The sequence below is a fragment of the Ipomoea nil genome, unplaced genomic scaffold (genome assembly GCF_001879475.1).
Source record: "Ipomoea nil cultivar Tokyo-kokei standard unplaced genomic scaffold, Asagao_1.1 scaffold2480, whole genome shotgun sequence".
NCBI classification, from domain to species: Eukaryota; Viridiplantae; Streptophyta; class Magnoliopsida; order Solanales; family Convolvulaceae; genus Ipomoea; species Ipomoea nil.
This window is the reverse complement of record NW_017618908.1, coordinates 681233-696219: the sequence shown is the minus strand read 5'-3', so window position 1 is coordinate 696219 and position 14987 is coordinate 681233. Positions and strand designations below refer to the sequence as shown.

The window sequence follows — 14987 nt, the reverse complement described above, 5'->3', positions numbered from 1 at the left end:
ATATATATATATATATATATATATATATATATATATATAAGGTCAACCAATGGTTGTATATATATATATGAAGTAGAAATTCATAAAAAAATTTTAAGTACGTAACGAAAAATTGTTTAAGGTGTTTGTCTCACTACTATATCTTTATTGGTCGATCGGTATTTAGTGTTACTTCTCCACAAGTGATCATTGATAGGAGCAAAAGAATTTTGGAGGCCCGGCCTGCACGGGTTTAGCTCATTGGATCAATAGACCGTATTTGAAAAAAGAGATCAAGGTCAAATCTCGACAACCATAATGTGGGAATGGAATTATGCCCAACCTAAGCAGATCCCTGATATTTAGCCCTGTTTACTGAGTCATTTAGTCACCTTGATTTACAATCTTTATGAGAGAATGTTATTGACTTGATCGATGACCACAAAATTATAAATTTGACTCCTTATGTTTTAATTTCCGGGATAGACAATACAATCTAGCTACCACGCATAGACATGTAAAAATGAGACATGGACATGCATGTGCATGCACAAAACCCTAGAAAGGTGCATCAACAACAATAATAACAACAAGGAGTTATAGTCATAACATGCATTGACGTGCAAGCTTGTCTGGTTTCTCCTTCATGGGACCCAAAAGTGGAAGAAGAGGAGACATAGGGGAGGCCATCAACATATTCGGATTTGTTATCGTTGTCCGGCAACGTAAGAGCCTGCATGTTCTCCATCTGTAAACCCCCAAACTCATCAAACTCTGCATTCAATGCTTAATTGCCCTCCCCCTTTTCACCCTACTTATAAATAATAATCAAACACTGCAACATATATCGATCATCATCATCATAACATTGTATCGTTTAGTTGGTTGATGAATATAATGTCGTCTTTTGTGGCGTATCTCTTCCTGTGTTTTTCTCTCATGCATGCATGCAGTAGTGCCCGTCCACTTGGAATGTTTGATGATAATAAGGAAAATGGTCTGCTCATCTCTGCCAATTCCAAGGTGGTTCAATTCCAAACCTCTTACTTATTAGATGAATATGCATATATTCGCCTTCTTGTGTGACCCAATCAGTTATATATTGAAAATCTAAGCTGGTTTACCTAATTCTTTGCTGACTAGGGTCACAAGACGAACTAACTTTACCTCTAACGCCCGCACCTTTTAGGTAATGGCTGCTCGCCTTCTTAGTTTGAGCCGATCAGCTTAGCTATGTGAAACTTAAACTGGTTTATCTCATTGTAGTTTTTGGCCAACTAGATTTACAAGACGGACTTCACCCTGAATGCAACTTAGGGTAGCACGCAGTTGTAGGCTTTCTCATGAATCAAAGATGAATAGGCATATAAAGTAGTATAAACTAACCATAAATGAATTGGACAAGGAATAAATTAAAGGGTTTTTTGCAGGGTTCAAAGCTATCGATAATGGAGGAATTTAGCGTGGAAGAGAAGTTGCAGGTGGAAAATGGTGCAAGTATCAGTCTTGTCAATGGGGATGGTGCAGTTTCCATGGCTGAAACCATAGAGGCTTTCAAGAAGATTGATGATCAAGAAGATAAAGGTATCAAATTAAGTAATATTAATTATATTATATTATATGCTTGTTTTTTTGAAATAGGGTTTACCCATTTCACATTTTTGGATAGTAATTTTAAGTTTCTCTTGTAATCCAAAATAATGTTAATATTTGTCAATTACTACTCCATTCACCAGACTAGAACTAAAAATCTTACTTAGAACATATACGTATAGTATATATACTTATAATTCTTTTCTATGATACAGATCGATAATATCATATATTCATATACAATAATGTATAATATGATGGTTATACCTTAGACACCAATGTTGATAATATCCCATACAACAAAAAATAATACATAATTATACTAAATACTATCTTTCACCTTAATAAGCATTAAAACTACTAAATTCTAGGTCCTCTTTCCGCCTCTACCTTGTTAGGGTTTTATGAGTACGTATATACCATGATGTTTTATTACCAAAATAAAAAGATAAAATGATTAGCAAGTGATCGAGAGTATTGGGCAATATTTGTTAGGTTGAACTATTGTTTGGCCTATGCCATATAGCAAATAGATTTTTTTTGACAACCCATCAAAGTTAGTTTGAAATACCTATCATTTTTTGTGAGAGATTAAAATTTTTCATCACTAAGTAGCTTGTAACTCAATGGCACATCTGTAGCTCTGTATGGACAGATATACTAATATACGTTGTATAATAGAGTTAGTACTACTCAACAAAAAAAAGATTCATCACTTTCCTCACTGGGCTTCAGGTGGAAATGAGGTTGCGACGATTTCTCTTCAAGAATTTTTGCACGAAAAACTCAAAATCAAGGTAAACCCCTCTTTCAATTCCATGTAATACTTGCCCACAAAATGCGAAATTTATCGCCACTACATGCCTCACTCTCTAACCTGACAAGATGGTGGCTGGAGGGTATGGTAAATAACAGTAACTGAGTAACATCTTAGTGAGAGAACTAGTAACGAGTGTTCATAAAGAGCCACTACATTGGGTGTGACTCCGACACGTGAGAACATAGTATAGATTTACAAGATATAAACATATATTTTCATTGCAGGGATCACAGAAACGAGCACGTTCAACTTTAGAATCTCGGGCGACACAGAATTCAGAAGAAGATGTGACCACCACGGGAGACAATGACCCCGTGGCAGACGCCGTGGTTATGGACTATGCACAACCCCACCGCAAACCACCCATCCACAACAGATGATAATATTATCCCGGTAACGGTGAAATCATTTCTAAGGTGGTAACTTGTATCACTATTAATTCTGAAATATCACCTTTTTACTAGTAAGTTGAGCAATCAAGTCGTAGCTGGTACTGATGATAAAAATGTTGGTTGAGTGGCTGTCCTTCATATTACGTTGTTTGTATCAAATTAAATGTTATGTGAATGAACAAGAAAATGCATACGACGTTGGTGTCCTGTCCCCATTCCTCCATACTAAAATTCTCTGTCAGTGAAAACAGTCTATTGACATTCTACCTCATGTGCACACTATCAGATAATGATTGCGAATTTCTATTGTCACCAAAAAAAAAATTACAAACTCATGCTGAAAATGAGTGATTGAGTTGGTAGATCAGAACATAATTCTAGTCATAAGTTTGATTCATATCTACACCCTATCAATATAATTGAGCTTGTGGTTTATCTTTCATGTATGATTTGTGTGCTATTACATAGGAGCAAAATTTACGCAATGCACACCCTAGAGTAAGGGACTGCCGATTTCCCTCATCACTTAGAAAAAAAAATTACAAACCCATTTCATCATAAGCGTAGCAACTTGCTACAAGTTTCCTCGTTACTTAAAAAGAATTGTAAACTCATTATTCATAAGCAACTAATGCAACTATAAGATCAGAAATTGGGTAGGTCCCAGACAGCATCCAAATTAGTCTCGTAGTGTTAGGAATTCGTTGTATGTAAAAAAGAAAAGAAAAAAAAAAACTTTTAGCTATTGGATCAATGATTGGAGTATAAAAATGGTCACTACTAAGAAAAGTTAGAGACAAAATTAACTCATTTCGACAATTAGTGGATGAACTAAAGTGTCAACCCATAATTTAGAGACCAAAATTACAACTTTTTCCTAAAATGATGTCTCTATTTTGGACTAACAAGCACTTAAATGACCAATAGCTGTGATGATTCAAGAACTGAAAATATATCCAGGACAGAAATCCCATTTTCCAATTGGGATATATGAGCATGTTGGTTTCAATTCTTGCTTCTATAATTTGCTGAAAATAATGTTTCAGAGGCATCATATCATTGTACAGTAATCAACTACCACTGCAGTTAACGATGAAAGGTTTAACAGAGTCGATGAATTCTCGAGTCTTGATCCCCAGTTTAAGATCAACCTCTCCACCGCCTAGCCAGAAGAAGTCGGGTTTGAGCTTCGTAATAGCTTCATCCAAAATCACCTGCCAAAATCACATTAATCACAGCCTATATGGCCACAATTCCTACATCAAATGCTAATCGAATAACCAACTTTCCATTCCAGTTAAAGCTGGAATAGAATCAGAAGATTACTTACCGGAATGTCTGTTTTCATACCAATGCACGTTACAGCATTGTGTCCATAGCCCGTCAAACTTTGCGAGGTTTCCTCGGGAGCAAGCCTCACTGTCGAAATTCATATCCCCACATTTCAATCGTTAACGTAAGACTTTGTTATGGAAATGTTCAAGAGACGCTAACTTACTGTTAAACTTCTTTTTTGCTATCTTGCCATCGTTAAGTGTATACAGAAAGTTCTTCACTGCCTCAGCATTAAACCGTGCAGTATACTGCAATAAGAAAACGCAGGAGATTATCATTTATAATGTACTTATATACTCTCGGTAATGTTCAGAGTGGAAGCAACTATTAGAACTCGATACAACTCACCTGCACAACAACAAGATAATACTTTGAATTGTTGCGATCTTTACAATCAGTTACACTCGTTGGTGCTTGAGTATTTACCTGCATTCATTTTACGACCAGAAGGAAGAATGAAGTAGCGAGCAAATACCTAGCTTTGGATACAAGAACAGCTCTACAACAAATAAAATTAAAATGTCCTAACATTCTCTACGCTCATCAATGGTGCACAGATAAGCGCCATTTCTGTCTAATATGCTCACGAGCATGCCTAACACTATGCAGATACAGATATAGAGCACATAACAATCAGATACCTCAGATCCAATACGAGTCATGTTGGGTAAAATAGTTAGCCTATCAGCCAATTTTGGCTTATTTGACCACTATTAGTTGTTTGACTTGGTTAAACAATCAATATGAGTCTTTGATTAATTAGCTTTTTGTAACAAATTATTGCTCCAAAATGCTACTTTTCCATAAGCTTTTTGAGAAAGTCATTTTATATGTAATCAGCTAACAACTAACATCTAATTTACCAAACACTTTTCTACAATCAGCTAATTCTATCAACTAGTTAAACCCACTAACCCAATCAACTAACAGACATTTACCAAACACCCCATATGGCTTCATCAAAGAAAAACCTCTTATAGATAATAAAGCCATAAACTTTATTTTTTGGATGACAAGGGAAACTCGCAGCCACTACCCAAGGGTGTGGACAGGGTAAACCCTGCCCTATGATCATAGGGGCAAAGGACCACACGGAGGTAAATTAGCCTAAGTTGTTCATAGCTGACCGGCTCAAAACAAGAAGACCAATAGGCTGCTCCCGGGAGTCAAATTTGTAACTTGATGGTTACTAAGTGAACAGTCTGACCAACTTGGCTGGGATTGCGCCTACATCAAACATAGTCTCTTGACAATAAACTGTACAAGCTTACAAGGTGTGATGATGACTAACAAACTGAAACTCATATATAGTCTCTTGAAGATTGGCATGTTTGACAATAATATAGCATAAAGGTGAAGTCTTTAACCTACTAAGACTATACTACCTCACTGCATATGCTAAATGAAGAGTGAAGACATAATAATCTTTTTCCCCATTATTTACTAAATCACTTCTCTAAACTTTCAATACATTTAACCTAAACTACTGAATTTCTACTGGCTTAATTTTGACTTTCGTTCTTTGTCATCAAATCAAACTCTAGAATATGTAATTTATGCAGTCAGGTTCAGAAAAAAAAAAATGAAGGAATTGGTAATTTTATAAAGGAAGCTAGAAATGGAGGTACCAGAACGATGCTTTTGCAGAGGTGATCGATGGAAGCAGCACCCAGGGCGTCTCGGCGGGCTTCGAGAGGCCAGTCGTAATAGTCGGTTGCAACGCGCTTGAAGGCGAAGTCTCTGACGCCATTTTCCCGGAGGATGGTAGAGAGGCGGCCTTCAGTGGTGTCGGCGGCGGCGGAATCGTTGGGAGAGGTTATAGAGAGGTTTTGAGAGAAGGTTTCGGGTAGATGGGCGAGTTCGAGGTCGGATATTCGTCGGAGAATTCCGATCTGGACTCGCTCCAGCTCCGCCAATGCCTCCATTGATCCCACTTCAAGAGCTCTTTCTCTCTCGTCGGCAGCTTAAACGGCCGGCGGCTTTTGAGCTCTGGTTTTTCTTATACTACGTAAAAAATAAAAAAATAAACTATCTTATGGACTTTTGGTCAAAGGAAAGAGAAACCTTAGTTCATTGTAATGGGCTTCACCAATTGGGCTAAGTGAATTCATGTTTTCTTGGGTCAATTAGTGGGCTCATAGTGTTTTTTTTTTTTTTTTTTTTTTTTTTGAAAATGTGTATATGTTAAACACCTAATCAAGAATATAGTAGAATTTGCCCGTATGGACATTTTAACTGATCATAGAGGTGAAAATTAGAAAAAATGAAGGGTTCTAGCAACCTCTCTAGACTAGCCTCTGTGTGCTTCATGTTCAGTTGAGTTACCATGATTTACATCCTTCTGCCCTTTGTCCATGTATATAAAATTTATAATTTTGCCAAAGACCTTGTGAACGAACACTTTAGTAGGGCACTGACACAGATACTATAATTAAGTCAATAGTACTAAAAAAAATCATAATTTTCACATGAAAAATGTTTCGTATCCATTTATTATTTCTTCGTCATAGCTCACAATTCACAAAAGAAATAAATCGCTTTAGTACGAGAAGAATCGTGCACCACCCACCCGATCACTTTCACATGAAAAATGTTTCGTATCCATTTACTTTCTTCATAAATAAGTTGAAATGAACTATGAACTTCCCATTGAAAAGTAGATGTCAAAAGTACACAAGTTTGAAGGATTATTTGTTGGTGATTAGTATTCACCAACTCCGTACTGCGTTTGACACGGTAACACCAACTACAAGAAAATAAGTTAGTCTTATTAGAAAAATTGGATGACTTAAAAGATAAGTAGTCTTTGCCCCTGGTTTCTACAAATTAAAACATTAAACATATTGCCAGTATTATATATAGAGAGGGAGATTGGGAGACAAGAAAAGCAAATGCTTTGCTATAAGTGGGTTGTTATGAAATAAACTATAATTGTTGGTCATAAAGAAAGGATGAAACTACTATTACCTCGCCCACAGAAGTTATCGAATTACTTTTAGGTGGAATAAATAATTCCTATATTCTTTCAAAATATTATTGAATTCCTATGAAATCATTCCAAAGTTTTTAATGATTTTATATGCATAAACTTTTCATAATCCATTATCCATTTTGAGCAAATAATATATCAGTTTATCCATCTCAACTAGGAGAATCTAAATTCATTTTGATCCAACCCAAATTGAGAATGAACACACTTAAATAAATACCTTAAAATGCCAAATTTTTTAACAATCCCCACAAAAATAAAAATTGTTTAATTTGTTCTTAAGCACAACTCTTGTCTATTTTCGTTTTCTCATCCTAATTTCTCTCATATTTTTTGGTTTTGGATAACAATTAAAATTTACCGCTATTACTCGAGGGTCTAAATTAAGTATAACTATACTCTTGTGCAATAGCTCACGAACAACACAAGAAAAGTAAATCATAATAGAAAGACTTTATGTTGTGGATTAAACCAAGAAAGTGTTAAGAACAAACTAATGACTTTTGATATCTTAATCATATGCTTCAACCATGGTTTTACATGCATCATGCACGTGCGTAGCTAGAAAATAAAAGATTAATTAACCTCAAATTACGCACAAACAAGAAACCAGAGACTCGATCATGGTTTTACACTTCTGTCTCCTTTGAAATTCGATGGTCAATATTTTACATTTTTTTTTTCATTTTAAATGCTTTAGTTTTTGGGATATTTTGGTTTAGTTTTCTAATATTTAACTATTTTTTTTTTTTGAATGTTAATATTTAACTATTTTAATTTGCTTATAATATATACCTACTAGCTTTTTGGAAATGTGATTTACAATAAGCGTCAAATGTTATCACCTAATTATCAGATAGCAGCCCCTTGTTTCACCACAAAAGATCCAATAATATTTCATCCATCAATAATGTTGGTATTTGTGTGATATGCATGGATTCATATACGATTCAAACGAAAAGAGCTTAATTTTCTTTTAATATAATTTTAAATTTGGGAGAGCAATTTAAGTGTCAAGAAAATAATATATTGGTCTGCATGGGCAGTTCAGTTAGTCATAGGGGTGAATTGAGGAGAAAATATCCAGGATCGAGTCTAAGGGACAAAGTGCTGGCCAGATTAATTTTTTCAAAATTTGTTGTCCTATCTGTAAGAGACACTTTTAAGCTCGTACCATACTCAGACTAATCTCCATTCACACTAGCCCGACCCAATTAAGGAGCAAACTTTTAAGCTCGTACCATACTCAGACTAATCTCCATTCACACTAGCCTGGCCCAATTAAGGAGCAAAGTTTCACACCAGCACGGCCTAATTAAGGAGCAAACTTTTAAGCTCGTACCATACTCAGACTAATCTCCATTTACACTAGCCCGGGCCCAATTAAGGAGCAAAGTTTCACACCAGCTCGACCCAATTAAGGAGCAAAGTGCTATCCTGCGGTAAATTATGCCCTGGACCCGTGTCCACATTGAATTGTGGACACGGGCCCAAAACGACGTCGTTTTTAAAAAAAAAACGCGTCATTTAGTTTAAAAAAAAAAAATCGTGCGCGTTTTGCCGTTAACGGCGTTAACGGCGTTTTTTTTTTTTTTTTTTTTTTTTTTTTTTTTGGATTATGAATGTACAGTTATGCCGTTATGAATGTACAGTTATGCCGTTATGAATATACAGTTATGCAATTATGAAATTATGAACACAGAGCTCTAACATTATGAACTTACAATTATGAACATATATAGTGATAAAATTATGACCATGGAGCTTTAAAATTGTGAATATAGAGCTTCGAAGATTATGAATGTACAGTTATGGAGTTATGAATGTACAGTTATAGAGTTATGAATCTACAGTTATGGAGTTATGAATCTACAGTTATGAGATTATGAATCTACAGTATGGAATTATAATGTACAGTTATTGATCGAATTATGAACAAAGAGCTCTAACATTATGAACTTACAATTATGAACATATAGTGATAAAATTATGAACATAGAGCTCTAAAATTGTGAACATAGAGCTTTGAAAATTATGAATGTACAGTTATGGAGTTATGAATGTAAAGTTATAGAGTTATGAACGTACAGTTATGGAGTTATGAATGTATAGTTATTAACATATAGTAATAAAATTATGAACATATACTCTTACAATGAAGCGGTCTGAAATTTTTTTTTTTTTTTTTTTAAAAAAAAGGAGGAGATAACAGTGCCTAACGGCACTGTTACCCGTGTCCAGCAAGCATGCTGGACACGGGTCCAACCCATAACGATTGCTATCCTGCTTACCAGATTGATTTTTCATACGAAAAGGCCTTAATCTTTTGGATGAAAGTGCATGACCACTCACGCCAAATAAGCTCGTTAAATAACCATGATTCTTGAATCAAAAAGTAATGCATTCATACTTAGAGATTATATTATTTCTTAGGTTTTTCATTTCCTTAAATTTTAAAATTGAAATGTCAAGCTAGATGGGGACAAAGTGTCGGTATAAAAGGAATATAAAAAAACAAAGAATTGAATTGTAGTATTTGATATTTGCATTCAAAAAAAAAAAGAATTGTAGTATTTGACTCTTTGATTACAGTTGACGTTCGAGAAAATTTATGAAGTTGTAAACCCAAAACCCTTCTTTGTCTTCTTCAATTCCTTCTATATAAACACTCTATCCTCCTTCTTCCCCCTTCACCAAGAAACCAAATCTCTACTTAAAACACAGTAAATCACATAATCTCCATTCTTACCATGCATAAGAGTTCGTCTTCTTCCTCATTCGGGCCGGGCGGGCTGGACTTGAGCCAGACGTTTTTCAAGCCCATTCGCAACGCCGCTCCGCCGTCCCCCACCAAGCGCCACACAAAAATCTCCGTCGTCGGAGTAGGGAACGTCGGAATGGCCATAGCCCAGACCATCCTAACTCAGGACCTATCCGACGAGCTTGCCCTCGTGGACGCCATGGCCGACAAGCTGCGCGGCGAAATGCTGGACCTGCAGCACGCCGCCGCCTTCCTCCCCCGCACGAAGATCCACGCCTCCGTCGACTACGCCGTCACGGCGCGGTCGGACCTCGTGATCGTCACCGCCGGCGCGCGGCAGGACCCCGGGGAGAGCCGGCTGGGGCTCATCGAGCGGAACTGCGCTCTGTTCAAGAAAATCATCCCGCCGCTGGTGAAGCATTCCCCGGATTGTATTCTCGTGATCGTGTCCAACCCGGTGGATATTCTGACCTACGTCGCCTGGAAGCTGTCGGGGTTCCCGGCGAACCGCGTCATTGGCTCCGGCACAAACTTGGACTCTTCCCGCTTCCGGTTCCTCATTGCTGACCACCTTGATGTTAATGCTCAGGATGTGCAGGTGAGATCGAGTTCTTCTATATATACTATTCCAGTTTTTTTATACTATATATTAGTCCAGGGCTATGAGACTATTTTTATATTTGGTCCATAGCTATTAGAATTTTCAATATTTGATTCCAGAATTATAAAATTTTTGTCACATTTGATCCCTTTTACATAATTTTTATGACAATATTTTAGACAAGTAATTTATTTAAAGGGTAAAATTGTCGTTTTCAGTCACCTGCTTGAGAAGTTTAAGAAAAAGATAATTAAAATGACAATTTTACCCTTTAAGATAAGTCACTAATGACCAAATTTCAAGCACTGACTTATATTAAAGGGCAAAATTGTCATTTGCAATCCCCTCCCGGAGAAGTTTAAGACAACAATAATAAAAAATAACAATTTTGCCCTTTAAGATTAAGTCAACTGTGATCGAAAATTAGGTTGAATGGACCAAATATGAAAAAAATTTAACTGTCCTACGATTTAGTGTAAAAAATTTAATAATTGAAGATCAAATGTGGAAATGATCTCATAGTCGTGAAACCTAAATTTAAAAAAAAAAAAAAAAAAAACCTATAGTCACTAGACTTGATTTCTTTTTTTTTTTTTTTTAGTCAGACCACGAAATGTCTTGAGCAGCTAACTATAGGAGGCACCTTTACACGTGTGCTATACTCAGACTAATCCTGATTTGCACCGTGGTTGACCCAATTAAGGGGCAAAGAGTCACAAGATTTGTTTACATCTTTATGTTTGAATTCTCGAAATAATGTTGTTATATATATGTACCTGAGTGCAGGCATATATTGTTGGGGAGCATGGGGACAGTTCAGTGGCACTGTGGTCGAGCATAAGCATAGGAGGGGTGCCAGTTCTGAGCTTCCTAGAAAGACACCAAATTGCGTACGAGAAAGAAGCCTTACACAACATCCACCGAGACGTGGTGCACAGTGCGTACGAGGTTATCAGTCTCAAAGGCTACACCTCCTGGGCCATCGGCTACTCCGTCGCCAACCTGGCTCGCTCCATACTTCGCGACCAGAGAAGGGTCCACCCGGTTTCGGTTCTGGCAAAGGGGCTCTACGGCATCGACGGCGGCGACGTGTTCCTCAGCCTGCCGGCGCAGCTGGGGAGGAGCGGCGTCTTAGGCGTCACAAACGTGCATCTCAGTGAAGAAGAAGAGCATCGGCTTCAGGAGTCGGCGAAGACCATTCTTGAAGTGCAACGCCAGCTGGATGGGAGTTTAGTTTAATTTGCAGAAGAGAATTGAAGATTGGTGTTTTTTTGCATGCATGCATGCAGATATATATATTTTCATGGCAGCGTTTGAATATTATATTATGTTACTAATTAATTGTATGTTTACATATACGTTTCAATAAAATAGTATAAAACCAATTTCTTGTGATCTAAGTATTGAAATTAAAGCCGTTTGAGAGAGAAATTGCTACCTTGCAAAATCAAGGTTTCTAAGGTGAAAGAAGAATCACTTTTATGTGGAGTAACATATTCGTTCTTGATTATTGGTCCCGGGCAAGTTAATAAACCTCTAGAAGAGGGAGGTAGGAGGACAAATTTCCTTGCAGCGGAAGTCTTTAAGCTTGCCTGATAATAACTTGTAACTAAGTTTGAAGAAATTTGTGCATGTGTACGTGTGTGTATAGAGTATGTGGTTAGAAACTATTATTGAATGCTAATTTATTAATAGTTTAGAATACTTAATAAGTGGATTATTAATGTAACTGTACTATGAAGTCAAAAACTCTTACAGTATAGCCTACACGTAAGTATTTGACCACATAGCCATCTGTTGGGAGGGCCGAATTCAACATTTTACCATTGAAACGGGACGTTAATTGATACGCAAGTATAATGAAATAAAGTTGCATCATCGTTACTAACTATAATAAGCGCTTGATTTGACAATTGACATCCAAGTAGGTTATGGGTAAAGTTATGTCTTAGATACTTAGTTATAACTTTTTGTGTAATGGTAATTGTTTGAGCCGAATTTAAATTAATTTTATAGTAATAAAATTATTAGATATTGCTCAATATAAATATATAAAAAGAATAAAACTATTATTGAGTGTTCAATAATAGAACATTATTATATGTGTGGGCAGTTGGCCCTTTGAACAACAACTCCAATTATAAATGAATTGTGAATTATGCTGTTTGTCACGGGGCCTGATAATCTCGATTTTAGTATAAACTAAAACTATAATCTAATGTACGTACAACACGGCATGAGCTCTGGTTTTTTGTCTTGACTAAATATGGTATCTGAGGTTGCATGGGGGAGACAGCTCGATTGGATCTTCTTGACAGATAATATGAAGATATGGGATGATTATATTAGTGTCGTCCTTTATTTCAAAAAATAAAAAATAATAAATATTAATTTCATCTTTATATTCCGTTACTTTAATTTATTATCACCTAAATTGATTTACCTCAACTCCTGTTATCATTTTCCAACTAGAATCACAAGATCCTCTCCGCCTAAAACCCACCTTAAAATAGTTGCTGAAATCTTTCCCTTAAATTAAAGGGTTATATGATCATCTAAGGATCTTAACGTTGTTGTTGGCTAGAATGCTTTTTTTTTTTTTTTTTTTTTTTTTTTTTTAAAGAATAGAATGTTTGATTAATAGATTATATTAATTATGGCTAATCAATTCAAGCAAGCTAATTCAATTCTGGTGTTTGATACTTTAATTTGACTCTAATTAATAATTTGGCAGTATAATTCTCTATCCAATCCTGCAAAACATCTCCATGTGTGTAATGTGTTCGGTGGGATAGATGATTATTACCATATAATTAAAATTTATTTAATTGTAATTAAGATTTTAGTCATGGGGAATTGAAGATTTTTTTTTTTTTGAATGCTACTGGCTCTATTACAATGTAGTATCTGTTCATATACTTTCTCAACCTACTAAAACACAAAGAACCAATAACGCCTCCACTGAGGCTCGAACTCACAATCTTCCAAATAGAAGTCATGAGGGAAGATAGTTGCCTATTAATTACTAAAAACACATCAGTAACCTAGCTAGTAGTTTGAGTGAGACATTAGTTCTGAAAACACATCATAACCTAGTAGTTTCGCTATGACAGTTAGTAAGCGAACTGTTAATTCAATTATAAAGTGAAAAGTTTGAACATGGTAAAGGGTATGTATAAGAATATATACCATATGTCGTATAAACTAATTAATACACCTGATAAAGGGTATGAGAATACTGAATGTCGTATGAGAAAAAACACGAACACAAATAGATTAATAAATCAAGGTGACACCGGCTCCATAAGAGGCCACCAAGGAACATTAGGAATGCAGACGCGGAATCGCAAATAATTACTCCTTTGTAACGCCATTCAGTTAACACAAATTAAAAATCGACTCTCTACACAATCACCAATGTGAAATTAATAACTAATGAAATGTAGAAACCTCCAAGATTCATAATTCCTTGCTCATCATCTCTAAGTTGCTTTTGCCAGCTTGAATTATTATTGTCATTGCTAATAAACTCACTACACATGTGATCTCTCTATTTTTCTCCATTACCCTCCAAAAGAAAATTGTTTTTAAAATGCAAAGATTCCCAAACTTTTCAACTATAAATACCATACTAAATGCATCAATCTAATCACCAAGCCTCAAGCCAAGCAAATAGCCATCCATTTCTTGAGCTAAAAAAACCCTTAGTTCAATTTGGAAAAAAAACAATGGCTAAGGTTGCATCACTTGCCCTTCTCCTTACTTTCAACATCCTCCTCTTCACAATGGTTAGCTCCACCGATGTCCCTTGCCCACCACCGCCATCTGGCGGCCACGGCCATGGCCACCACCATGGCAAGGCGAAATGCCCTAAAGATACACTTAAATTGAAGGTATGTGCCAACCTCTTGAACGACTTGGTCCACCTTGTCGTCGGCAGCCCTGCAAAGGCCCATTGCTGCCCTCTTATTGACGGTCTTGTGGACCTTGATGCCGCCGTCTGCCTTTGCACCGCCATTAAAGCTAATGTGTTGGGTATTAACCTTAATGTTCCCCTCTCCCTCAGCTTGGTCCTCAACAACTGTGGAAAGAAGGTCCCAGAAGGCTTCAAATGTGCATAAGCTAGCCAACAGCGCAGCTTATTATCTTATATTCTTTTTAGTTTCTTTGGTTTTGGTGTGTTTAGTCTTCAGCATTCTAGCTAGCTTATGTTGTCTGGCTAGTTGTCGGAGATGCTGTAATCTTGCTTCAATTCCTATTGTGTTAAATTGTTCATGTTCTTTTCATTATTCATTTGAGAGAAGCTAAGGTTTGAATCTGCTTATTGAATTGGCAATAAAAACATTCTTTATGATGACCACTCCTTCTTCTTCGAAAACCTAGTACATATTCACGTGTTTAAATCTTGTGTTTACAATAAACAAGACAATCATTATTTGGAAAGTATTACCAAAAAATGCATATTTTAAGAAAACTTTATGCTATTGTAATTCGATATATATGACATGAGAAACTTT

General features: G+C 36.2%; 4 protein-coding genes across 5 annotated transcripts; 3 read left to right on the top strand and 1 right to left on the bottom strand.

Annotated features, from left to right (window-relative positions):
* The first annotated feature begins 823 nt into the window (after window positions 1-823).
* LOC109152865 lies at window positions 824-2977 on the top strand. 2 transcript variants are annotated; one of them, XM_019300534.1, is made up of 4 exons: window positions 824-994; window positions 1408-1563; window positions 2308-2369; window positions 2617-2977. In XM_019300534.1, exons 1-4 carry the CDS (start codon window positions 868-870, stop codon window positions 2770-2772), a joined length of 501 nt encoding a protein of 166 aa, XP_019156079.1. In that variant the 5' UTR covers window positions 824-867; the 3' UTR covers window positions 2773-2977. The 2 variants fall into 2 exon arrangements, with proteins under 2 accessions (XP_019156079.1, XP_019156078.1); XM_019300533.1 differs by having other exon boundaries at window positions 824-1002; window positions 1410-1563.
* A 617-nt stretch (window positions 2978-3594) lies between these two features.
* On the bottom strand, window positions 3595-6125 carry LOC109152658. The gene is made up of 5 exons (XM_019300302.1): window positions 5748-6125; window positions 4468-4545; window positions 4283-4367; window positions 4115-4203; window positions 3595-3998 (listed from the first exon to the last, which is right to left on the bottom strand). The coding sequence occupies exons 1-5, from the start codon at window positions 6042-6044 to the stop codon at window positions 3855-3857; spliced, it is 693 nt and encodes a 230-aa protein (XP_019155847.1). The 5' UTR covers window positions 6045-6125; the 3' UTR covers window positions 3595-3854.
* A 3691-nt stretch (window positions 6126-9816) lies between these two features.
* Window positions 9817-11772, top strand: LOC109152831 (L-lactate dehydrogenase B-like). The gene is made up of 2 exons (XM_019300489.1): window positions 9817-10467; window positions 11257-11772. Exons 1-2 carry the CDS (start codon window positions 9859-9861, stop codon window positions 11707-11709), a joined length of 1062 nt encoding a protein of 353 aa, XP_019156034.1. The 5' UTR covers window positions 9817-9858; the 3' UTR covers window positions 11710-11772.
* Window positions 11773-14127: 2355 nt separating this feature from the next.
* Window positions 14128-14824, top strand: LOC109152694 (14 kDa proline-rich protein DC2.15-like). Its single transcript, XM_019300345.1, has one exon. It carries the CDS (start codon window positions 14199-14201, stop codon window positions 14589-14591), a length of 393 nt encoding a protein of 130 aa, XP_019155890.1. The 5' UTR covers window positions 14128-14198; the 3' UTR covers window positions 14592-14824.
* The last annotated feature ends 163 nt before the right edge of the window (window positions 14825-14987 follow it).

Excerpts from the sequence above, each read along its gene's own strand:
- LOC109152865 (XM_019300533.1), top strand. The coding sequence starts at position 868 with ATGAATATAATGTCGTCTTTTGTGGCGTATCTCTTCCTGTGTTTTTCT. Across the intron at positions 1,003-1,409 it reads TCATCTCTGCCAATTCCAAG|GGTTCAAAGCTATCGATAAT; the intron begins GTGGTTCAATTC and ends GGTTTTTTGCAG. Across the intron at positions 1,564-2,307 it reads TGATGATCAAGAAGATAAAG|GTGGAAATGAGGTTGCGACG; the intron begins GTATCAAATTAA and ends ACTGGGCTTCAG.
- LOC109152658 (XM_019300302.1), bottom strand. The coding sequence starts at position 6,044 with ATGGAGGCATTGGCGGAGCTGGAGCGAGTCCAGATCGGAATTCTCCGA. Across the intron at positions 4,546-5,747 it reads TCTGCAAAAGCATCGTTCTG|GTAAATACTCAAGCACCAAC; the intron begins GTACCTCCATTT and ends AAATGAATGCAG. Across the intron at positions 4,368-4,467 it reads ATTATCTTGTTGTTGTGCAG|TATACTGCACGGTTTAATGC; the intron begins GTGAGTTGTATC and ends TTCTTATTGCAG.
- LOC109152831 (XM_019300489.1), top strand. The coding sequence starts at position 9,859 with ATGCATAAGAGTTCGTCTTCTTCCTCATTCGGGCCGGGCGGGCTGGAC. Across the intron at positions 10,468-11,256 it reads TTAATGCTCAGGATGTGCAG|GCATATATTGTTGGGGAGCA; the intron begins GTGAGATCGAGT and ends ACCTGAGTGCAG.
- LOC109152694 (XM_019300345.1), top strand. The coding sequence starts at position 14,199 with ATGGCTAAGGTTGCATCACTTGCCCTTCTCCTTACTTTCAACATCCTC.